General features: G+C 49.8%; 1 protein-coding gene across 3 annotated transcripts in view; it reads left to right on the top strand.

Moving 5' to 3' along the window:
* NAA35 (N-alpha-acetyltransferase 35, NatC auxiliary subunit) overlaps window positions 1–23912 on the top strand; it is a 1572250-nt gene that overhangs the window by 458467 nt on the left and 1089871 nt on the right. For all 3 annotated transcript variants that reach the window (XM_069625850.1, XM_069625849.1, XM_069625848.1), the window contains exon 11: window positions 13107–13221. In XM_069625850.1, the coding sequence (XP_069481951.1) occupies window positions 13107–13221 (115 nt within the window). The remainder of the gene's footprint in view (window positions 1–13106; window positions 13222–23912) is intronic.

The raw sequence follows: 23912 nt of genomic DNA, 5'->3' as shown, positions 1-23912 counted from the left end.
CGTGCGACGCCCGAGCCTCAAGCATGTGTTCTGGCAAGGAGAGTGGGTTATCTTTTACTGATTCCATCGTAGTGGAGGGCTTGCCGCTGGGCTTGGGGAGGTGGCTCATGCGTGTTTTAGATTGTTTGGTGGTTTACCTCCTTTGGGTATCTTCGTCCAGGTGTTTTGCTGCGATTTCGGGGTCAACCCCCTTTCCCTCTCTGGGAACGGGCTCATTAAGTCTTCAGCTGGAGCCGCAGGTTTCCCACCAATGATACCCCCTGCCGCCTCCAATGAGTGAATTATGCGCGATTGGCCTGCAAATGAGAATTGGAGAGATGCCGCAGAGCCATCAATACTTAATTTACCAGTCCTGGAGAAAAGTTGCCAGCGGCCTGAGGGCTCTACGCCTCTGAAGTGTTATGGCCGCAAGCTCCTGGTAAATTTGCAGTCGGGCCCCTTGATCTCCCTGGGTGCGACTTGCCGTTATTTCTTGCTTTGTGGAAAAGAAATGTACCCAAGTGATCACTTCAGGTGGATCAGCTGCCGTGGAGCCCCTCTGACTCCGCAGTCTGTGAGTGCGGTACAAAAAAAGCAAGGACTTGTCGCAATCGGGGAAGAGGGGTTTGTAAGAGATCGCTGACGTAGGCCAGTAGGGCCTGGTCCGAGATTGAAGCTGGTACTCCTCTGACCTGTAGGTTATTCCAAAAAGGGGAGAGTGTGGGAGCAAGGGAGGGGGAGTCCCCGTCCCCACTGGTCTTGTGCAGGCCAGGGGTGGGGGGGGTCCACCAGTGAGAGATGATGTGCGGCGATTTCCCTCCCCCCACCATCCCCCAATTTCTGCCTTGGCGTGGCTCTGTGGGGGCCAGCTGTTGATCTTACCAGCGGGTCTGGAAGTGTAGAGTTGATCCATGCTGAACAGCATGGCGCTCTTTCCAGGCTGGGTGTTCGCAGCTCAGACCTGTGGGGTAGCAGGACAACCTATGTGGGCAACCTTGTGCCATGCCAGGCAGGCGGGGTGGGCCCGCTGGAGATTTTGCTGGTGGGGCTGCCATGTGCGGCGGTGGAGTCTACGGCGGTACCCTTTGGCTCGCAGCGGTATCCACCTTTTGTTTCTTTGTGGTCCGGTGTGGGTGGCTCACTGGATGGCTCACAGAGCCCGTTCGTCCCCGGCTCCTCCACCAAGGCAGCTCTTGGATGCCCTGCGGGGGCTTGCCAGCTGGTGATTGCTGTGGCTTAGCTTACTGGTGCATATTGGAGCGCCTCATATGCCAGATAGCAGGCCGTCTTTGCGAGCAATCCCGTGCACCCCGCCCCCAGGGCAGCTAAGGGGGACCCGCTTGTGCGGCTGCTTTTGGGGCCATCAAGTGCAGCGCAGGAGCCTGTGATGGTTCCTCATGGCCCACGGCAGTGTCTCCTCCCATTACCTACCGGACCAGTGTCTGCGGCTCCCTGGATGGTTAACGATTCCCTCCACTTACTGTGGGGCTGTTGCAGTGAGCCCGGGTCTCCTCTACCAGGGCTGAGGAGCTCGGCGGGCCCCCGCTCACCTGCGAGTCATCGCCCCTGCAAGTTCGGAGCTGCTGGCTAGATTCTCCCCCATCAGGCCTTGGCCAGTTGTGCTGCGGGGGTTCGGTTTTTGCATGCTGGTGGGTGCGCACTGTTTGCCCCAGCCGGGCGTTGCACCGTTGTTGCGGTCCGCGGTTGTGAGGGGGTGGGGTGGTGCCACGGTGCTGGTGGCTGCGGGCTCTTCTTTCAGCATGCCATTTTGGAACACTGGGGAGTTGGCTGGCGCTTCGTTTCTCGGTCTTGTGCACTCCGATTTCTCCCCCTGCTCCGGTCATCGGTTCCTGGGCTGTTCCGGCAATTTGTCTCCACTCCTCCTGTTGAGCTTTATATCGGGTGCATTTGAGTAAGAACTCTGGTGCCCCACGGAGGCTCTCAGCGAGGCATATATGAAAATCTGTTACTTCTCCAGCATGGGGTCTGGCATGGATTCACATGCTCATGAATATTCCCCGTCGTCGGGCTGGGAATCCTCGGTAAAGAAAAAACCAGCATCAGTTTCGTTTCTGATCTGTCTTTCGCAGTAATAACCAATCACTGGTCTCTGCGTCATACTGACCACAGCCAATGACTGCCCTCTACCTAAGCACCGCCTCTGGCAGCCATCTTCAGATTTTTACCGCACGTTCATGTGTTGGGATCCTCGTGCTATTGCTCTCGAGCGTTAGTGCTATTTTTCGCGCTTTTTCACAAAAAACTTCGATTCTTTCGGTCAAAAGAGCCTCAAGCTCCACCGATCCTACATCCGATCAACGGGGACCCGTGTCGGATTCATCTGTGCCCCTCAAGGGTGAAGATTTCGTCGAGCTACGCTTCGGAGGACTCCAGAAGCTTCTCAGGCCCGGTCTCGGAGATGGCCCAGGAGAAGGGAAGCTCGACGCCCGGAAAGCTGTTCAGGGTCTGCCCTGGATGCCAGCTGCAGAACGTCTTCAAGGAGGACGAACACTCTTTCTGCCTTTACTGCCTTCATGAGGACAAGACGCACGTGGAGAAGGACTGTGCGTTTTGCGGCAACATGTCGGAACGGACCATGAAGGACCGCCATCAACGTCTCGCCAACTGGCTGGAGGGTAAGAGCCCGTCTGGCGAGAAGAAATCCGAGCGGTCTTCTAAGACCTTTGAGGGCGCCCCGGCGACGGGGGCCCAACATAAGGCCAAGCACCGCGAGTCCGCTGGTACCGGGAGCGCCGAACGGTCGGGCTCTACGGGCGCCAGGCAGGGCGCACCCTCCCCGGCACCACCATCAACGCCCGTCGGATTCCCCTCTGCCAGCGCCGCAAGACAACTCGGCGGCCATTTTGTTGGCCATACAGTCCTTATGCTCCGAGATAAGGACGAGGCTACCGTTACCGACGGAGGAACCTCTCCCGTCGGGGGATCCAGAACCGGGACCTTCTGGTGTTCCCCCTACCAAGAAAAGAAGGATCCATCCACCACCTCCTTTTCAACCGTCGCGCCCCGTCCAGCCCTCCTCCCCGTCCACCCGAGGGGATGATACGGGGACTGACACGGCAGCGACGGGTACGGACGACGAGGCATACGACGAGGATTTTCCGTCGTCGCCTCCCACCAGGGCTTCTCCGCCCGACGAGATCGGATCTTTCCACTCCATGATCTCCAGGGCTTCCGAGCTTTTCCAACTCTGCCCTGAGGAGAAGAAAAAGGAAGGCTTCCTTTATCAGCGGCGCGAGGCCAAGAGGAAGACGGTCCTCGCAGTGCCTCTGTTGGACGACATTTGGGATGAGGGCCTTTCCCTCCTCAAGAACCCTTCCACGACGCCAGCTAGAAGAGACCGGTACGAGAAAAAGTACCGGGTCCCGGACACGGCCCCCCTATGCCTCCGGGCGCAGCCTACCCCGGACTCCGTCGTCTCCGCGGCAGCCAGGAAGAAAGCGGGGGGGGGGTGCGGCCTCCACATCGACTTCCCCGCCGGACGGCGAGGGAAAGAAATTGGATGCTATGGGACGTAGAGTCATCTCGTCGGCAGCGACGACGATTAAAGCGGCCAACGCCTTGGCTATCGTGGCCCGCTACGACAGGGAGCTCTGGTACAAGATAGCTCCCCTGCTGGATTTTCTGCCGGACGACAAGAGGGCGGAGGCCCTGGAGATCCTGCAGGAAGGTGAGGTGGCCTCGGACCACGCCATCACCGTGGCGACGGACATCGCCGACACTGGGTTCCGCCAGCTGGGCAACGGCGTTTGCCTTCGACGTCGTGGATGGCTCAAAGCTACGGACTTTCGGCAGGACGTCCAGACCAGAGTCCTGGACATGCCCTTCGACGGGAACAACCTGTTTGGGAAGACAGTGGACGATTCCCTTCAGGCCATCAAGGCGGATACTGAGGCGGCCAGGGCCCTTGGAGTCCTGCAGCAACGACGAACGCCCTTTCGGAGCGGCGGAGGCAAGGGCGCCTCCAAAGGTTCCGGCGGCGGTTTCGCTTCCTACCGTCAAGCGGCCCGCTCATCGTCGCAAGAGGCCTACAGAGGACGAGGCAAGTCTAGCGGACCCCGCCGTCGTCGCCAAGGAGGTCAAGGCGGCAAGGCCGCGTCCAAGCAGGATTGAACCGGCCGTGGGGTCGGGCCCCCACCGAAGCACCCCGGTGGGAGGCCGGCTGGCGGGCTTCGTCAGCGTGTGGGAGTCCATCTCCACCGACCGTTGGGTGCTGGACGCCCTGGCCCGGGGCCACGCGCTCGAGTTTCAAAGAAGGTGCCCGCGCGTTCCCCCCCGTGGCCAGGAAAGAACTTCACGTCCCTCAACTTCTCCTGGAGGTAAAGGCGATGCTCAGAAAGGGCGCCATCGAACTCGTCCCAAAGAGGCTTCGGGGCTCCGGAGTCTACTCGCGATACTTCCTCGTGAAGAAGAAGACGGGAGGATGGCGCCCCATCCTAGACCTGCGACGTCTGAACAAGTTCATCAAGGCGCAGAAGTTCCGGATGGTCACCCTCCAGCACGTCCTGGGTCAGCTGGAGGAAGGAGACTTCCTATCGTCGTTGGATTTGGAGGATGCCTACTTCCACATTCCCATCCTAAAGGGGCACCGAAAATTCCTCAGATTCGTGGTCCAAGGGCGTCATTACCAGTTCAAAGCCCTTCCCTTCGGACTACGGTCGGCACCCAGGGTATTCACCAAGTGCCTCGCACCGGTGGCGGCGCAGCTGCGCCGCGAGGGGATTCACGTCTACCCCTACCTGGACGACTGGCTCATCCGCGCCAAGACGAGGGAGCTCGCCGTGGTCCACACGGCAAGGACCGTCCAACTCCTCACGGACCTGGGATTCTCTGTGAACTACGCCAAATCCCACCTGGTGCCCGCGCAAGTCGCACTGTTTCTGGGAGCGAGGCTCGACACAGTGTCCCTTCTGGCCTCCCCGTCGGAGGAGAGGACCAGGACCATCTTGGGCAAGGTGCAACGGATGTTGGTGGCCGACGCGGCCAGGGTGAGGTCCATCAAGTCCCTCCTCGGGATGATGTCTTCCTGCATCTACCTCATTCCCATGTGCAGGCTCCGGATGCGCCCGTTGCAAGAATTCCTGGATGCGCGCTGGATCCAGACGACGGGCAGCTTCGAGGAAAGGATCAAGCTCGACGAGAGTTTCCGACGAGCGATACGGTGGTGGGGCACCCGCGCGCATCTGACGGCAGGCATGGACTTCCAGACCCCAGCCCACCAGGAGACTGTGACCACGGATGCCTCCCTGGAAGGGTGGGGAGCGCACACCGAAAATCTGCACGCAAGAGGACTCTGGCTCCCGACGGAGAAGTCCCTGCATATCAACGTCCTGGAGCTCCGTGCAGTGTTTTGGGCCCTCAGGTCCTTCCTTCCGTCCCTCAAGGGCAAGGTGGTGAGGATCTTCACCGACAACACCACCACCATGTTTTACATCAGGAAACAGGGCGGAACCAGGTCCCCAGCGCTGTCCAAGGAGGCGCAGGACCTGTGGCATTGGGCCGTCGCCCAAGGGATTTTTCTGGTGCCGTTTCATCTGGCAGGGATAAAAAACACCATCGCCGACTCACTCAGCAGGGAGCTGCGCTCGTGCCACGAGTGGGAACTACGGCAGGATCTGGTGGATCGCCTCTTCCGACGGTGGGGCACACCCCAGATCGACCCGTTCGCGACGGCGACGAACACCAAGTGCCGGAGGTTCGCCAGCAGGTTTCCCCAGACGAGGAGCATGGGCGATGCTTTCTCGTTCCCCTGGGAGGGCCTGTTCCTCTACGCGTTCCCTCCCTTGCCTCTGCTAATCCGGCTCGTCAACCAGCTCAAGAGGTCACGGTGCAGGATGATCCTCGTCGCACCTGCGTGGCCGAGGCAGATATGGTTCCCGGACCTTCTGGACTTGTCAGCGTCCCCGCCGATCAAGCTGCCGGCGGACGCGGATCTACTCTCCAGGGAAGGAGGCGCCATCCTCCACCACGACCCGAAGTCGCTGAACTTGCAGGCCTGGCTCCTGCAGCGCTAGAGTTTGGAGGATACGACATACCGGCCGATTGCAGAGAGGTTCTTGCAAAGGCCAGGGCGTCCTCGACTCTTAAATGCTACGGACACAAATGGAAGAGGTTCTCTGTCTGGTGCCACGCACAGAAGATTAACCCTCTACGGATTACGGCTCCCCAAGTACTGCCGTACCTGCTGACGCTGGCCAAAGCTGGTTTGGCACACGCGTCCATCAAGATTCATCTTGCTGCGATCTCCCGATACACCAGAACCACGGGGCGGACGTCCTTGTGGTCTCATCGTCTGGTGAAAGAGTTCATGAAGGGACTGTTCAGATCGTTCCCGCCGGTGAAGGCTCCGGCCCCGGCGTGGGAGCTCAACGTGGTGCTGACCAAGCTCATGGGACCTCCGTTCGAGCCTCTGCACTCGGCCCCGTTGAAGTTTCTATCGTGGAAAACAGCTTTTCTTGTGGCCATCACCTCCGCACGACGAGTGGGAGAGATCCAGGCCCTTTCCTGCAAGGCCCCGTACTTGACTTTCCACGACACGAGGGTAGTGCTCAGGTCGCACCCCTCCTTCCATCTCAACGAACCCTTGGTGTTGCCTGTGTTCTTCCCGTCGCCTTCGTCGCCGGCTGAGAGAACTTTGCACTCGCTGGATGTGGCTAGAGCGCTGAAGTTCTACGTAGACCGCACGAAGTGTTTTCGGAAGACGTCACAACTCTTTGTGAACTTTGGACCTGTCAATCAGGGGAAGGCTCTCTCGAAGGCTTCCATTTCCAGATGGCTCTCCGGCTGTATCATGTACTGTCACCGGTTGGCAAACCGACCGCTGCCTGGCCGTCCGAGAGCCCATTCCACCAGAGCGATCGCAGCTACCACGGCGTTCCTTTCTGGTGTGCCCCTGCTGGACATATGCAGGGCTGCTACGTGGAGGTCGACGCACACCTTCACGAAATTCTACTGCGTCGACCGGGATTCCAGGGAGGAGTCCAGGGTCGGCCAAGCAGTGCTGCGCAACCTGTTCGCCTGAGGTGAGCCTGGTGAGGAGGTAAGATGCTTAATGTTGAGTTGATGTGATGCTTAATGTTGAGCCTTTGCCACCTCCCGTGGTTGTGCATGTGTGTACTGCTATGTATTCTTTATTCATGAGCATGTGAATCCATGCCAGACCCCATGCTGGAGAAGGAACAAGTTACTTACCTGTAACTGTTGTTCTCCAGCATGGGTCTGGCATGGATTCACATGCAAACCCTCCCGCCTACCCCTCTGCGGCTCTTCACTTGGTCATACTGCCACTTCACGTGCTTCCAAATCTGAAGATGGCTGCCAGAGGCGGTGCTTAGGTAGAGGGCAGTCATTGGCTGTGGTCAGTATGACGCAGAGAACAGTGATTGGTTATTACTGCGAAAGACAGATCAGAAACGAAACTGATGCTGGTTTTTTCTTTACCGAGGATTCCCAGCCTGACGACGGGGAATATTCATGAGCATGTGAATCCATGCCAGACCCATGCTGGAGAACAACAGTTACAGGTAAGTAACTTGTTCCATATACTGGCTACATGACATTGCGACACTCCACTACTTTCCCTGGATTTCAGCCCCTTCCCACATACAATTGCCTGGAATCGGCAAAAACATCAATGTGGTTATGGACGGGCCAGCCAAAACTCATTTTAAGCATCTCATGAGGAACACAACTTGAGGTCCCCTTTTGGACCTCGAAAACCATGTTTCAAGGCCCTATGATACACAGTTTCTGAGATATTTGCAACGCACTACACCGCGCGAGGGTGATCATCAGGTGGGGAAGAGTGCACAGTAGGTGCCAGGATGCTGCTGCATTCCAACTCTCGCCTCCCCTCCGCGTCTGCTTTGGGGTATGTCAGCCATCCATGTCAGTATGTCATAGTGCAAGGCACATCAAACGATAAGCGACTCGGAACAACGACCTACAGGATCATTGATTTTCAACAATTGATTGTTATCATGCCTGTCTACAGAACCTGTGTGGACTATGGGTACGTTTTGCTGGTATTTAATACATTTGGCCTTTAATATGCTCTGTCTCTAATATTACAAGAGCAACCTTGTGCTAATAAACAATTACCAATGTTCATAGCTTTGTTACTGAAATCTTGTTGTCTTAAACAATTTTGTTTTGCCATTAGAAATTCTCCTTATGGGATACTATTAATCAGAGATTTGGGATGGGTAAATCTTATCATGTAGTAATGAGTTAGATGCTCTAGGTTTTCTATATAATATTCTTGTTAATTGGTTCTCACATCCCAAGAAATACTTCTTCTGAACTACAAGGAGCAGTTAGCCACAAATGAATATCCTTTATGTACAAACAATTAACTTATTTATTCAAATGTTGTCTGGAACCTTTTTTAATATCAATAAACCAAAACCACTGTACAGTATGGCCGATATAGTTATCATAGTTCTCTGACCATGGTATTGTTTCTTCCTCCACCCTAGGTAGAGGTTAGCATGGGGGAGCTACAGCTGAACCCATTGCTGTAACACATTGTTGTCTATAATACTTACATTCAAACATAAATGTTGTGTTCTAAACAAAACTTAAGCATGGCTAGTAGCATTTCTTGTTGCTCTTTAAGAGTAACCGATCTGGAATCCAAATAACACTTGAAAGGAAAATGAATTGCCTACTGTAAAGACATCATGAAGCAAGACACAGCTGCAGACGTAAAGTTCAAACAAAATATATTAACTTAATGTCAGGATCGTTGAAGGCCTAACCTACCCTATGCTAAGGTAGGATTTCTCTAGTCAAAGAGTTAAACTTAATAGTCCGGCTGTGTCCAAAACCTATTCTTTCCTTCACAACTAGGACAAACAAATATGTAGGGATGTTGAAGTCAAAATAAACAGTGTTCAACTTAAAGTTCTGAGCTTCTTCCAGCCGATAGCTTCCTTTCAGATCCCCTTCCCCAAGCACAAGAAAGTTCTATGCAAAAGAACAAAAGTCTTTAAGTTTACCTTTCTCCGGTTCGAAAGGCACTATAGTTCTGAATCACTCCTGGGGTTCCCTTCCCCAAGTACCAGTCTCTGCTTTCATTCAACCATAGCAGTTCACTTTACGAGCCTTGCAGTCACATTAATAATAGTTTCCTCTATCAGGGAAACGCAACGGCTCACTGTGAAGTCTTTTCTCATGTGGCGCTGGCCACAAACTCGGTGGCTTCCTTCTTTGGGTGCTTTCTCTGCCCCTTAGACACTCTTGCGCTCTTGCAGCACCACGGGAGAACGAGCAATCTTGCAGATGGAATTAAGGACTGCCCCTCATTTGGTCTCCATCCTTCGCCTCTGTGCCACGGAGCTCCTGTTTCACACTTGCCCGGATCCTTAGCTGCTTCAGTCAGTGTGCTTCTGTGGCTTCAGCACAGCTCTCCACGGCTCCCATTAGCGTCTTGCTTCACTCGCCTCCTTTTTTATACACCTGAGTTGGGTGAAGGGTTTGAGTCCTTTCCATGAATTGCCTACTTAGGCTTGTTGGCAAGACATGCCTGGTCTTTGCAAAGGTACTTTTCTGAGGCCCTCTTCCTCGTCTCTGTACCAAAGTCGTGCATGTTAGTGTGCATTACTCCCAGTTGCCTCTTCCTCATCCCAGATGTGTGGAAAAATTAGTGGAACTGGCTTATAATAGCCCATAAATGTTGGGGGAGGGTTAGGTTTGTCACCAATAGGAAAAAGGAAGTTAGCATGTCTCGCCCAAGGGTTCCCAACTCCCTCTCCTAAAGGACCCTCCACCAAGGTGATCCTCCCTCGCTTCTCCACCCCTAGGGCAAGGATACAAGAGCAATGGCCTTTCCCTGGCCACCTGCGCAGAGGATCCAAGGGGAGTAGGAATGAGAATACCCTTGGGTTTGTCACACCAATTTCATCTTAAATATTTTGTTGACAGACCGCTTTCATCAAACGCCGGCCTATTGGGGAACAATGCATGGGTTTATTGGGATAGCTAAGGGGCAATGCATTTGTGTTGTTAAACATGTAATAAATGATTAATTATTTACTGCTTAACTCTGAAGCGGGTCAGGCTGCGCAAACAAAGATGTAAGAAGAGTGTATGAGAACGGGTAGGGGAATGTGTTTTGTGTGGGGTACATGTGATGTATGAATGGTTTTCAGGTCGGGAACGGTGGAGGCGTGTGCAGTGGTGGTAGGGTTGTCCCCAGCCAAACAAGAAACAGGACATGGGTGGGGGAGGGCCGGTCGAGGGAACAGGGATTGCGTCTGTGTCCCTCGCATTGCGGTTGGATGAGGAAGGGGTGCTCCCAGGGGAATGATGATTCCCTGCGGTACCGCAACTGGGCCCAGGCAACTGGGCTTTGGTGAAAGCAGCATGCAGGGAATCATAGAACCTTTATATGATTAATGCTCATGAATAAGAATTTCCCATTTAGAGAAACTAAGATATGATGTGGTTCCCATATAATACCTTGCAATTCATACAAATGGTTATATGTGTCTCGAATGTATGAATTTCCTTATTTTTTTATTTTTTATTTTAAATTTTAACAAAAGGTTTGTAAAAATTATCCAGACTTTGAGAGATGGATTCAGGTATCAACCAGACAGTCGGTCTCAAAGGACGATTTGTTATAATTTTATGAATCTTCGGGATAAAATATAAAATGTGAGTTATTCTATATTCACATCATCAAAATATTAATTCGCCCCGTTCTAACAAGTTCTTGTTTTTCCATTCAATTAATAGTCCGTCATATTCAGATAAGTGATTGAAATAGACTCAGAACTAATTAATAATAATAATAATAATAATAATAATATTATAATTTGGTTGTGATACTCTGGTTGTTGTTCAGGGATTGTATACCCTCCCTTACTGTGGGTGTCGGGCTATAAAGCAGCTTAAAGTGCGTTTCCAGTATGGCAGATAGTGCTCTGTCTGCAACTTTCTTCAATGTATTGGTCCAAATCTGGGTTGCGTCCATGTTCAATTGTTCAGTTAGAGTTCTGCTTCTTTTCTTTGCGCCTCAGTTGTTTTCCGTTCTATTGCTGTCCTGGCTGTCATGAAAGAATTCATTCAGTCCGAGTCATCTGAAGGTTTCAAGATTACTGCACAGTTCTCCAGCATGGGGTCTGGCATGGATTCACATGCTCATGAATATTCCCCGTTGTCAGGCTGGGAATCCTCGGTAAAGAAAAAATCAGTTTCAGTTTAGTTTCTGAACTGTAGTAACCACTCGCAGGTCTCTGGGTCATACTGCCCCCAGCCAATGATTGCCCTCTCCCTAAGCCCCTCCCATAGCAGCCATCCTCAGATTAGGTAGCACGTAAAGTAGAAGTAGGACCAAGTGAAGAGCCGCAGAGGGGTAGGCGGGAGGGTTCGCATGTGAATCCATGTCAGACCCATGCTGGAGAACAGTTACAGGTAAGTCACTTGTTCCTTCTCCAGCATGGGGTCTGGCATGTATTCACATGCTCATGAATACAAGAGTACATAGCAGTACACACATGCACAACCACGGGAGGTGGCAAGGCTCAACATTAAGCACATCATCAACTCAACATTAAGCATCTCTTACCTCCTCATCTGGCCCACCTTCATGAATATTCATAAGCATGTGAATCCATGCCAGACCCATGCTGGAGAACAGTTACAGGTAAGTAACTTGTTCCTTCTATTTGGTTGAACTCTTTAGTAGGGTACAGTGTTATCACCCTGGAAAGTACTGGTGTTTCTGCCTGGGTTGGGTTGGGGTTTACTTTGAGAAGTTTTCAATGCAGTCCTGTTTTTGAATTGTCTATTTTCCCTGCTCTTGTGTTGTGGTGTGCTGCCTTAGTATTTCTTACTCTGTCTTAATGCTTCAGGCATTTTCTTCTTGTTGTTTAGAAGAGATTCTTGTTGTCTTTTTGTTCTGTCAATATATAATATGTGTGCAGTCCCTCTTTGTCCAAAACAGTTTTGTTCCCATCTTGTGTGGTGGTCCTGTGGTTGTAGCAGACACTGCTAACGTTGTTTTGTAGTCTTTCTGTGAAGACCTTATGCATATTTTTTGTGAGAATCTTGTGTTTTAGGTTGACTCCAGAGGGATTTTGATGATCTGTTTTCTTGGTATGAGATTCTCCCTTTTGCATTCCCTTAAAAAGAACAGGTCGCTGTTGAGCTGTGCTTGCTTTTCCAAAAGCTTCTTCAGCTTCAGTTTGATGAGGTACATTGTGGTGTCCTGTTTAGTTTGCTTGTTCCATGTTAGCCAAAGGTAATATAAAAAGTGCTCTTCCAAAAAAGACAAGAGGATGATAACTTAGTTAGGCTAGCAGTCATTTATTTCCAAGCTTTCATAATCTTCAGATTACATCATCGGGCATAGGAAAAATTGAAGCTCTTGGAACAGCAGGGCAGTTTACGGATTCACCTCTGGATTGTCTGATATGTTCGTGCCTGTGTTTTTAATGTGTGTTTCTTTCACAAGGAGCTTTACATGTCAGACGTCATCCCACACATTCTATTCTGGAAAATGTATATGGGGGCATTTCAAACGACAGGCAAGAGAATGAAACGCTGCTAGGCTGCTTTTGGAGAGGCATAACGGTATGGGGTAGTATAAAACATACATATTTCCGGTAAAGGTTACTCGATGGGTATAAAATGCAATTTACCCCCTCCATTCTCTGCATGCATGAAATGATATGATTAATACCCGTAGGTTTCTAAGCGCGGACCCGGGGATTGAAACTGTGTTGCTTCGTGTCACCTTGTTTCCACGCCGAGCACGTTGCCCCTGCGCTATCCTCCCGAGACCGCACACTCTCTACTTGCCAAGAGTCAATCATCACTCATTAGTGGCAAATGCACGTTTGGTGCACCTTTTTGTGCATGTCTAGAACATACACACATACACTGTTACTTATGCTATGACTGAGCTACAATGCTCCCTGGCGTCTATACAAAGGCTTTTCAGACCGATCTGGCCCAGGGAGATATGTCATTGTATGACGACTCTGGGAGAAATAGTCTCCATCAGAAAGAACATTTACCATAGGTAAGTAATTTTCTATCCTCCTTTTGATGGTTTTACTATTTAGAGTGAAGTGTAACATGTAGATTATGTTTCTTTCTAGATAAGTGCTGTTGTAGAAGCTCAAAAACTGATGGTACAAGCAGCAGACCTCCTCTCTGCTATTCAAAGTTCATTCCATTATGGCATTCAAGCCAAGAACGATACCACCAAAGGAGGTACATGTGTTATATTTTTATTGTCATCTTTGTACATACCGTTTGCTAATATTGGATATTTTCTTAGCTATTCTGATAAAATGTTACCTTTTACTTGTACGTCTCACCTCTTTTGTCCATAGATATGGGATGTCCTGCTGGGTGGGGTCGGCACCAGAAACTTTGACAGCAAACTGCATGTTTCCCCTTTAAAAATTGTAACCTTGACTTTGCTCTCAAGCTCCATTACCTGCACCAGACGGTTCGGACACCTGGCGCAGGACTTGTCTACTTTTTTTGTTTTACCAATTCTCCCTGCTGTAGATTTTTTTTTTCGTTTCTCTCCTGCTCACCTCTGGTTCTTTCCCATGCGTGATGAGTAAAAAAGGGTTTTCTTTGTGCACAGAATGTGGCAGGTTGCTCTCTGCAGTGGGCTCTCACGCTCGGTCTCTTGAGTGTCTGGGCCCGATATTAATGGCTAGAACGCATGCACGCTCTGTGACGCACTTTCCAGTAAGTCAAAAAAAGCACCAGTTGGTGCGGTAGGAGGAGCTCTTTAAGGCCACTCGCCCAGAACATCTCAAGAATGTTGTGGCTTCAAGGAAGGTAAGTAAATCTCTTTTTATTTTCCTATGGCACCCTAAACAGGTGATGCCTTCCTGTAAATCAACCAGGTTAGGAGTGCCCAATTGGGGCCTGGCATGTGTAGCTGGCACAATACTGAGGTCTGTAAGGCGACTGATGCTTGCTCTGAGGGCACGTTAGGGTCTGTCACTGGACTTCCACCAGAGGGCTATACCTGGACTTGTCCTATGGCTCACACCGCTCCACTTACTGCATTATCTTCTGAGGGCCCCCTGGAACCTGTAGTGGTGGTAGACACAGTGCACCAGCTCGCCTCCTAGCGCACCTCTGCTTTCACAATCGCCACTTCCACATGTTCTGGTGCTGACCAACATGCAAAACTGTGCTGCTGCAGAGACTGTAAGGCTCAAAATCTGATCAGCCAATGGGCAATGTGTCCCCCACTCCACGCAGGAGTGTGAGTATACGGATTCCCCCTTTTTTCGCCATGATTGGAGTAAACCCCCAATGTACCAGGCTACTTGGCTCTGGAGTTGCCGGCCAGCACTTGGGCTCTAAGGTGCATGCTGGCAACCTCGGATGGCCATTCACACACCACTCTTCGAAGGAAGACCATATTTTCTAAAACCAATCCAGCACTCCCTGCACACCGTACTTATGAGTCAAGGAATGTAAGGGCTTATGCAAGAGGTGTTGGTCCCAGTCTCTCTCATGACTCAAACAAATGTGTGCTGGAGGGGCACCTCAGCCCTCGACAGCAACGCAGATGGCCCATTCAGGATCTCTGCCAGTACCTTCACCAGCAGCTTTGTAGATTTCAGGTTTTCATCACTTTCACCCATGCCTAATGATCCGTCTCTGCCACTGCTTTGTTTGCTGACTGGTCCACCGTATGATACAGCTCTAATAGTGGGTACCCTGATACAGCAAGTGGCAAATCGGATGAGTCTCCCATGTCGGCGAAAGCCTTCCATGAGAGGGTGTAGGGGCTTATGGAATCCCTAGGAATTACTGTTTCGGAGAATGCCCATCAGACTTGGGGTCCTATCAAGTCTATCATTCAAAACAGTTGATTAGTTCAGGATCCACCTGCAATGCAATGCCATGGGGGAGGCTTTGAAGATTTGGCAAAAACCAGCCTCAATACCAGCAGTGTCTTCTGTTACTGCCCTCTTCCTTCAGAGAAGCTGTGCGTAGTGGGACATCGGCCGGCACATTCAACCATACTGGCTGAAGCAACCATTTTTGAAAGAAACTTGCCCTCTTCTACAGGGACCCATTGGCAAAGAAGACTGGCTCTTGGATTCCGCTACAAAAAAACTCGATCAAAATCCATCCATAAGTTCCCGTCAAGCAAAGGCAGTTATGGTGGCAGCAAATTAAAAAATGTGGTAAGGGATTAGGACACCCTCCTCACCATAGAGTTAAAGGTAGGGTTCTGCTCAGGATTGTCTGAAGCGAGACAATTGGTCCAGGGCTTTGGAGGCCTCATATTAGCCCATGGACATGGTAGCTCACAGTATGGTGATGGGTTCTGCCTTAAGCAGGCAAGCGGTCCTGAGGGGTACCAAATTTAAACCTGATGTCCAGGAACAGATCATGGACCTTACCTTTAATGGAGGAGCTTTTCTGCCCAGTGTGGCAAGCCAGAAGTAGGACTAGGACCAGAGAACATTTTGTCAGGAGGCTTCATTTAACTTAAAAAGAAAACACCTTTCTAATCCTATTGCTAAAAGGGAGTTCCCTTCCTATCAACACTATAACTTAGGTGCTTGTCAATGGTCAAAACAAATAAAATAGTCTTTGGTCCAAACCTATCTGCTAAACTGGCCCTACCACGTATTCAGATATAAAAGAAAAACTAGGCAGAGTGCCCTGCACTCTGTGTTTTTCCCCCCCTATCTCCCTCAGGCATCTCGGGAGCCTTTCCTGGTTCTGTGTTCAATTAGTAGCTTTAGAGAACACAATTCTTGCTTCTTTGTAACAGGTCTTGGCAATCTCCCGAAAAAACGGTGTCTCAATTTCTTTAGGCCGATGAATATTTCCTTGATCCCTCTCCACAACTGGTAATCTTTCCCCACTTACTTCACGTCTTGGAGTCGCTGTGCTCCCCTGGTATGTGTTCTTCACTGTGTTTATTGTTTGTTTGTTTATTTATTTATTTGGTAATGCACTCCAAACCCTTAGGTAGCCAGGTGCAGCCGAACAAAAATCTTATAGCTTAGTTGACAGTACAGGTAGGTACATCGAGTGCATAAATACAAAAAAAAAAGTACAAATGCAGAGCATGTCCTTGGTAAGTCAAGGAGACAATGGCATGTGTAACTATCAATGCACCTATACAATAATACACATATACAACATCATATATCTGTATACATATATAACATTATAGATAACCATGCGTGCACATTCTGGCCCTGGAGCCCTTCGCAGTGTACCTCAGACAACAATATCACATGGTCGGTATTGAAGCAGGGGGAGAGAAACACCTAATATCCCTATATGCCGACGATTTGTTACTGTATTTAAAATATCCGGAGGAAAATCTTCAGTATTCTAGAGGTCATGGAAAAGTATGCAGAACTGTCCGGCATAGCGGTAAACCCCCAAAAATCGAGCATGTTCCCATTGGGGAGCTACATATGAGCCCCTCTGGAACGATTGCCAGTGTTGTCCGTACCTTGGGCGGCTGATTCTTTCCGCTACCTCGGAATAGATGTGTATCATACTGTGGAGGGGGAACACTTGCATAACACCGAGGTAGCTGTGAAGAAAATCCGCACGAATATGAGGTTTTGGGAGAAGCTGCCGCTGGCGATGATGGGGCGGGGGGCGATGCTCAAAATGGTGGTCCTGCATAGGCTGTTACATTTCTTCAGTAATATACCATACCTGATACCCAAGAAGTTTTTTGTCAAAATGAACAGCATGTGTAGGGACTTCCTGTGGCACGGCACCCGCAATAGAGTGCACCTGCAATAGAGTGGCGCTATGGAAGCTACAGAACTTCCATGATAGAGGGGGCATCAAGCTGCCGAACTTTGAGGCCTATTATGTAGCCAGTCAATTGCAATATGTAACCAAATGGCTCTCTGATGAAGAAACTCCTGAATCTAGGCTGTTTGGGCAGGACTGCACCCCGTTTTACCTAAGAGATTATCTGGGTTCCTAGACTTGAAATGAATGAACGCCCGGGTATGCTGTTGCTTGGGTGGAAGATGTGGCACAGAGTATGCCAACTGGAGAGCCTGTGCCCGTGCTTCCCACAGGTGCCACTAGTTGCCTTAGCTAAGGGAGACAACCAGCTCAGGATGATAATCAGGACCTATTGGGAATCGGTTGGGTGGCCACATTGGGAGACATATGGCAAGAAGGGGCTATTAAAGAATTCGAAGACCTGGGAGAAGAGACAGGCTTGCATGGAGGCCAATATGTCACGTATCTTAGGCTAGTGAAGACTAAAACCTGGCCGGAGACACTACTAGCGGAAGAACCAGACGCTCTAATCGGAACAATATACAACATATCGGAGGGAGGGCACGAGATCTCTAGACTATGTGAGATGGTGATGACCCGGGTGGGGAAGGATTTGACTGATCTGAGGTTGGACTGGGAAGCGCAGGTGGGGGCACAGTTGACCGATGGATTGTGGGAACGGGCCATAGGATACTACAAGAAAGTGCCCAGAAATGCTAGATTGCAGCAGATACAGTTATACATAACGCATAGAGCCTATATGACCCCGAAAAGAATATCTAAGTTTGCAAACGCAGGAAGACAAGCATGCCCGAAATGCGATGAGGAAGATGCTGATATGACACACATGTTCTGGTCTTGCCCAGTGATTGAAGCTTTTTGGGGGGAAGTGGCACGGAAACTAGCGGATAAAGGGGTCTCGCTCAACATAGATGCAGCCTGGGCCTGCCTGCTGGGAGGGTTTCCCAGACCACGGAAAACTAAACACCTTGGGAAACTGAGGGACCTGGCATATGTGCTTGCTAAAAGGATAGCCATGGGCTGGAAGCAATGCCACAACTTGCAAAAATGGGCGGAGGCTGAAACGGTGGTGTGGCAGGAGGCATGTATCAATTGCGGGGAGGAAGATGTAGGCAACCTGACGGCTTGGAGAATGTTAATAACAGGTCTGTTTGGCACAGTAGTGGATCCTGCAGCTTCGGAAGGAAGCGATACCCAGCCACACGCAGCGGATACAAATACCGGAAATGCAAATAAGCTCTTGAGAGGGGGGGGGGGATTGGGGTGCAGTAATGAGTGTTAATTGATGTTCACGAGTCTATTGTAAATAATGCTGCAAGTCTGGTTTGTATTGTTTACTTTCAAAATAAAAAAATTAAAAAAAAAAAAAAACATGCGTGCACTTGCCTAAAGTGCGGAGTGATTCAACAGGTGCAAAGGTCAGGGCCGGAGTAGTAGCAGATGTGTAAGTCATGTTAGGTGTTGTTAATGCGCAGCCATTTGAGTACCTTATTTCTAGTCTAAGTTCAAGAGGTAGCTTATTCCAACATTGTGCCACTTTAACAGGGAAGCTAGTTCCTCCCGCTGTTGAACGTTTAAACCTAGGAATCTCCAGCATGAATGTTTTAGCAGATCTCGTAGACCGGGTGGCTGCTCTCCTAGTAAGTGTTTCCACTAAATATGGGGATGCTACATTGTTTAGGCATTTAGAGGTGAGAGAAGCTGTTTTAAGGAGGATTCTATCCGTTATTTTCATCCAGTTGGCCTCTTTCCTGAATTTAGTAATGTGCTCTCTGTAGGGGATATCCAGCGCTGCTCTCAGGGCGTTATTCTGCAATCTTTGCAATTTATCTATGATATATTTGTTAGCTCCTGAGTACAAGGCATTGCAATAATCTAATCTTGACATAAGAGCATTGGCAAGTGTGATACAGCTAGCACTGGAAAGGTACGGTCTGGATGCACGGATTAGTTTGCAAGTGTAAGTTGTAGAAGAAGCAAGGGAGTTAACTTGTTTTTTCAGTGTGAGAGAGGAGTCCAAGTAGAATCCTAGAGTTTTAACCACCGACATCACCTTGATAACATTGTTATCAATGTTGAAAGGGGCCTAGTTTGGGCTAGGTTTTTGGATGCTGTCCGTTTTATCGTCATTCAGGCAAAGACCATGGGATGCCATCCATGCCTGAATGAGGGTGTAAATCTTGTTCACCAAGGCTGAGTCCACCTCGAAGTTGCCTGAAAGGGGTATGAGGATCTGAGTGTCATCTGCATAGTTAGTGTAGGTGACAACCCAGTCTGTCCAACTTGTCAAACAGAGGCTTGGTGAAGATGTTGTACATGGTAGGGGAGACACAGGAGCCCTGTGGGACACCGCAAGTTATTTTAATGGGGTTGGCGGAAGCTGAGGTGGAGAAGACTCTCATAGTACGGTTAGCTAAGAAGGATTGGACCCAAGCTATAGCATCTCCGGTGAAGTTGGCGGCAGATTTTAGGTGGTTGCATAAAACAGCATGATCCACTAAGTCGAAGGCTGCCGACAAATCCAGTAAGAGTAGCAAAGTTGTTTTTCAGTTATCTTTTAGTTCTTCAATTTGTGTCTTGAGGTTAAGCAAGACTGTTTCTGTGCCATGGAGGGGGCGGAAGCCCGATTGCCGTGAGCCAAGCAGGTGGTTGGCTTCCAGGTAGTCCTGGATTTGTATGTAGGCGGCTCTATCTATGATTTTAAGTAGAAATGGCATGGTGGTAATTGGTCTATAGTTAGTGGGGATAGTGGGGTCCAAGGTTTGTTTTTTAAGTAAGGGGAGGAGCCAAGATTCTTTGAAATTGGCAGGTACTGTTTGTTTTAAAGGAGGAATTTATAAGCTTGGAGATAAAGGGGGCTAGGTCCCTAGCTGCGTCCTTTATTATTTGTGCTGGGCATGTGTCTCCCTTGCAGTTTGATTGTTTAAGGGAGAGTATTATTTTTTCTGTGTCAATTATGGAGATAGCCTTAAAACTGAAGGGTAAGGTTGTCCTAGTCTTCAGGGGTTGAGTTGTTTGTTGATCAAATGGAGGTAATGTAGCTATTGTATTTGCAATTTTGCATTGGAGCAAGGAGATTTTGTTCGATAAAGCATTTTGTATGTTGGTACACTATACTTTGTCCTTAGGGGCATTGTCTACCGGTTGGATTGGGGATTCCAGTTCACAGAGGATGAAGAATAGTTCTTTGGTATTAGAGTTAGCTTTCTCAATTCTGTCATTGAAGGTGTTCTTTTTGGTTTTGGTTATTTCTTTTTTGTACAATTTGGCAAATTCAGTTAGATTGTTTTTGTTATTTTCGGTGGGGGAGTGGCGCCAAATAGATTGGAGCTTTCTTTTTTGTAATCTTAAGGATTTGAGTTGAGGAGTAAACCAGGCATTCAGATGTGCTTCTTGCCCAGCTTTGCACAGTTTTACAGGAGCGATCATGTCCAGTGATTTGGTCATAGTGTTATTGAAAGTATTTACTAGAATGTCTGGGTTGTTGCTTTCCAGTCCAGAGATAACGGGAAGGAGGAGAGGGATACGTTTTTCGGCAGAAATATCCTTCTTACTTCTAGTCCGGAGAGGGGGTACCCTGTTCTTGGACTTAGGGCTGAGGAGATTTGGTGTGGCAACGAAGGTTATTGAATAATGATCTGTCCATGGTTGTGGGACAATATCAGTAATATTAATATTGCAGTTTAGTTCAGCTACCCAGTCAAGGGCCCTTCCTTTAATGTGAGTTGGGGAGAGGACTTTTTGAGTAAGACCATGGTCATTTAACAGAGCTGCAATTGATTCAGCATGTTTGTTGTCTATCGTTAAAGCCAAGATTGAAGTCTCCCATCAGTAAAGTTTGAGAGTGGTCTTTAGTATTGTTGGCTATAAGACATGTTAAGTCGTCTTCAAAGGTACCTAGTCGCCCAGGGGGTCTATATATCAGGTGGATAGTTACGGTGCGGTTATTGGAGAGGGGCAATTTGGCTGTGAGTATTTCGCAGGATGAGTAGAGTGTTGACGTGGCAGGTCTGATGGGAAGAGTTGTTTTGAAGATAATGGCTAGGCCACCACCTATAGCATTGGGCTGGTATGTTTTGAAGATCTGGAATCTGTCAGGCACCACTAACATGAGAGTTGGCCCTGCAGCCTCATGAAGCCAGGTCACAGTTATTGCTAGTAGGTCCAGGTTATCATTGTTTAGGATGTCTGCGATTTCAGTAGCATGGGCTACCACTGATCTGGCGTTGATAAGGGACCCTGTTAGCATTAAGGTGCTAGTAGGTTTGGCTATTAGAGATGTTTTAGGAGACAGGGTGTTTTGGATTGTATGATTCTTGTTAGAGATTCAAAGGCAAGTATTGGTAGTCTGCGTTGGTGTGGGAGGAGAGTTCTTTAGTTGGGTAGTGGTACGTCTGTTAGCATTATTAGGGTGGTTACTTTTAGATTCGTAAATGCTGGGCAGTCTGGACCTAAGTCTCGAGTTTCTACCCTTAGGAGGACTTGTTTTAGTAGAAAGAGTCATAATGGTAAGGATAGCAAGGGTAAGTAGTAAGGTCTGACTTAATTTAGTAAAGCAGACAAGGGGCATTTTCAAGCTATGCCGAGCGCCTACTATGTTCTAGTGCCTGAGTATAGTTTCAGTGTGCACAGCAGGGTGTGCTTCTGTGCTATATCTAGCGGGTGCTGTGTGTTGTATCTAAAGTCAGTTATAGTACAACGGCCAGAAGTACTTATGACTAGAGTATGCTATATGCTAACATCGGAATGCAGTTATAACAAGAAATGCAAAGAACAATCTGTCATACTAAACCTAGGATGTGCTAGCATCTAGATTCGATTTTGATACAGGAGGCTAAGAACACTCATAATTGGAATATGCTATATAATGACATCAGAATACAGTTATAGTATGAAATGCAAAGAAAAATATGTCATACTAAGCCAAGGACGTGCTAGCATCTAGATTCGATTTTGATACAGGAGGCCAAGAACACTCATAATTGGAATATGCTATATAATGACATCAGAATGCAGTTATAGTATGAAATGCAATCTGTCATACTACGCCTAGGATGTGCTGGAATCTAGGTTCAAATATTGGTACAGATGTGGCTAGAAGCACTCAAGGAAGCATTCTACTACTACACCTTAGAGTGACGTATACATGCAATCAACTATTTTGATACAAGATAGCAAAGGGTTCACTTTGTACTATGTTTGCAGGCTAAGGCATAGTATGCGTAGTGGTATAAGGTCTAGGATAAACAACATTATGAGGCAATATAGGCCATCCAGCAAGAGGTCAGGTAAATGCTTAAGTAGACTTGCTAGTGCAGGAGGCTAGTCAAAATCGCTAAAACACATGCTGTGCTAATTAGGCGCACTCTGGTGTGAGAGCAACAGATAAACAGATCAAGTGTACATTGCAACGAGTTCCGCCTAGCAAAGTAACCGGCCGTTGGCTGGGACGTCGTAGGCAGGCAGGGACAGTCCAGTGCATTTAAGTGAACACTTTACGAAATTTGACAGTAAAAGGAGTTGAGGGCCAGTGGGCCTACTACATAGTAATATGGGAAGCTCGTCTTCTCATCCGAGCGTTACACTGCTCCAGCAGGGTTTGGAAAAAAGGCTCTTAGTTGCGTGGGCTCTCTGCTGCGAACAGGCGGCACACAGGAAGTTGGCCTTGTTCCTGGGCCGCCTTCCGCGTGGACGGCTTCCGCCTTATTGGGCCTATTTAGCCCCCTTGGGTTGGCATAGAGCATGGGGTCTGGCATGGATTCACATGCTCATGAATATTCCCCGTCGTCAGGCTGGGAATCCTCGGTAAAGAAAAAACCAGTATCAGTTTCGTTTCTGATCTGTCTTTCGTAGTAATAGCCAATCACTGGTCTCTGCGTCATACTGACCACAGCCAATGACTGCCCTCTACCTAAGCACCGCCTCTGGCAGCCATCTTCAGATTTTTACCGCACGTTCATGTGTTGGGATCCTCGTGCTATTGCTCTCGAGCGTTAGTGCTATTTTTTTCACGTTTTTTCTCAAAAACTTCATTTTTTCGGTCAAAAGAGCCTCAAGCTCCACCGACTCTCCATCCGATCAACGGGGACCCGTGTCGGATTCGTCTGCGCCCCTCAAGGGTGAAGATTTCGTCGAGCTACGCTTTTGGAGGACTCCAGAAGTTTCTCAGGCCCGGTCATGGCCCAGGAGAAGGGAAGCTCGACGCCCGGAAAGCTGTTCAGGGTCTGCCCTCGATGCCAGCTGCAGAACGTCTTCAAGGAGGACGAACACTCTTTTTGTCTTTACTGCCTACATGAGGACAAGACGCACGTGGAGAAGGACTGTGCGTTTTGCGGCAACATGTCGGAGCGGACCATGAAGGACCGCCATCAACGTCTCGCCAACTGGCTGGAAGGGAAGAGCCCGTCCGGCGAGAAGAAGAGGAAGAAATCCGAGCGGTCTTCTAAGACCTTTGAGGACGCCCCGGCGACGGGGGTCCAGCATAAGGCCAAGCACCGCGAGTCCGCTGGCACCGGGAGCGCCGAACGGTCGGGCTCTACGGGCGCCAGGCTGGGCGCACCCTCCCCGGGTGCGCCCAGCCTGGGGGAGGGTAAGAGGAAGGCCGAGCACCCGGCGAGGCTCCTAGAGAGGCCCCGGTCGAGCTCGAAGGCGGAGGGGGAGCGAGGCACTGTCCCCCCCCCCCCCCCCCTCAAGGATAAGGCGGTGAGCGCACCTAAGGTGGTGAAGGCCTTAATCCATCCGGCCAAGCCCTCTATCGAGTCTGTCGCGGCGGCCCTGGCTCAGCCTGTGGAGGCTACGCCAGTGGTGGCGACCTCAGGGCTCAGTCTCCCTGCCACCTCGGAGGGAGTCCTCTTTTGTGCCCATCGATAGGACCCCTGTGAAATCCCCCGTGGGGAAGAAAAAGGGGGGGCAGGGCGTCGTCGTAGATTCGGCCTCAACCTCGGAGGAGGAGCTGGTCGAAGTCTTAAGCCACGGCCTCGGCGTGGAAGAAGACCGGCCCGTCGGGATGGATCCCGACGCAGGTGACGATGACATCGTCGAGGGTACCGACGGGGCCCCTGATCGCCCGTCGGATTCCCCTCTGCCAGCGCCGCGAGACAGCTCGGCGGCCATTTTGTTGGCTATAC

The sequence above is a fragment of the Ambystoma mexicanum genome, chromosome 6p (genome assembly GCF_040938575.1).
Source record: "Ambystoma mexicanum isolate Mex_15411 chromosome 6p, UKY_AmexF1_1, whole genome shotgun sequence".
Classification (NCBI taxonomy): domain Eukaryota; kingdom Metazoa; phylum Chordata; class Amphibia; order Caudata; family Ambystomatidae; genus Ambystoma; species Ambystoma mexicanum.
The sequence above is the reverse complement of the archived record's forward strand: the minus strand, read 5'-3'. Positions and strand labels throughout refer to the sequence as shown.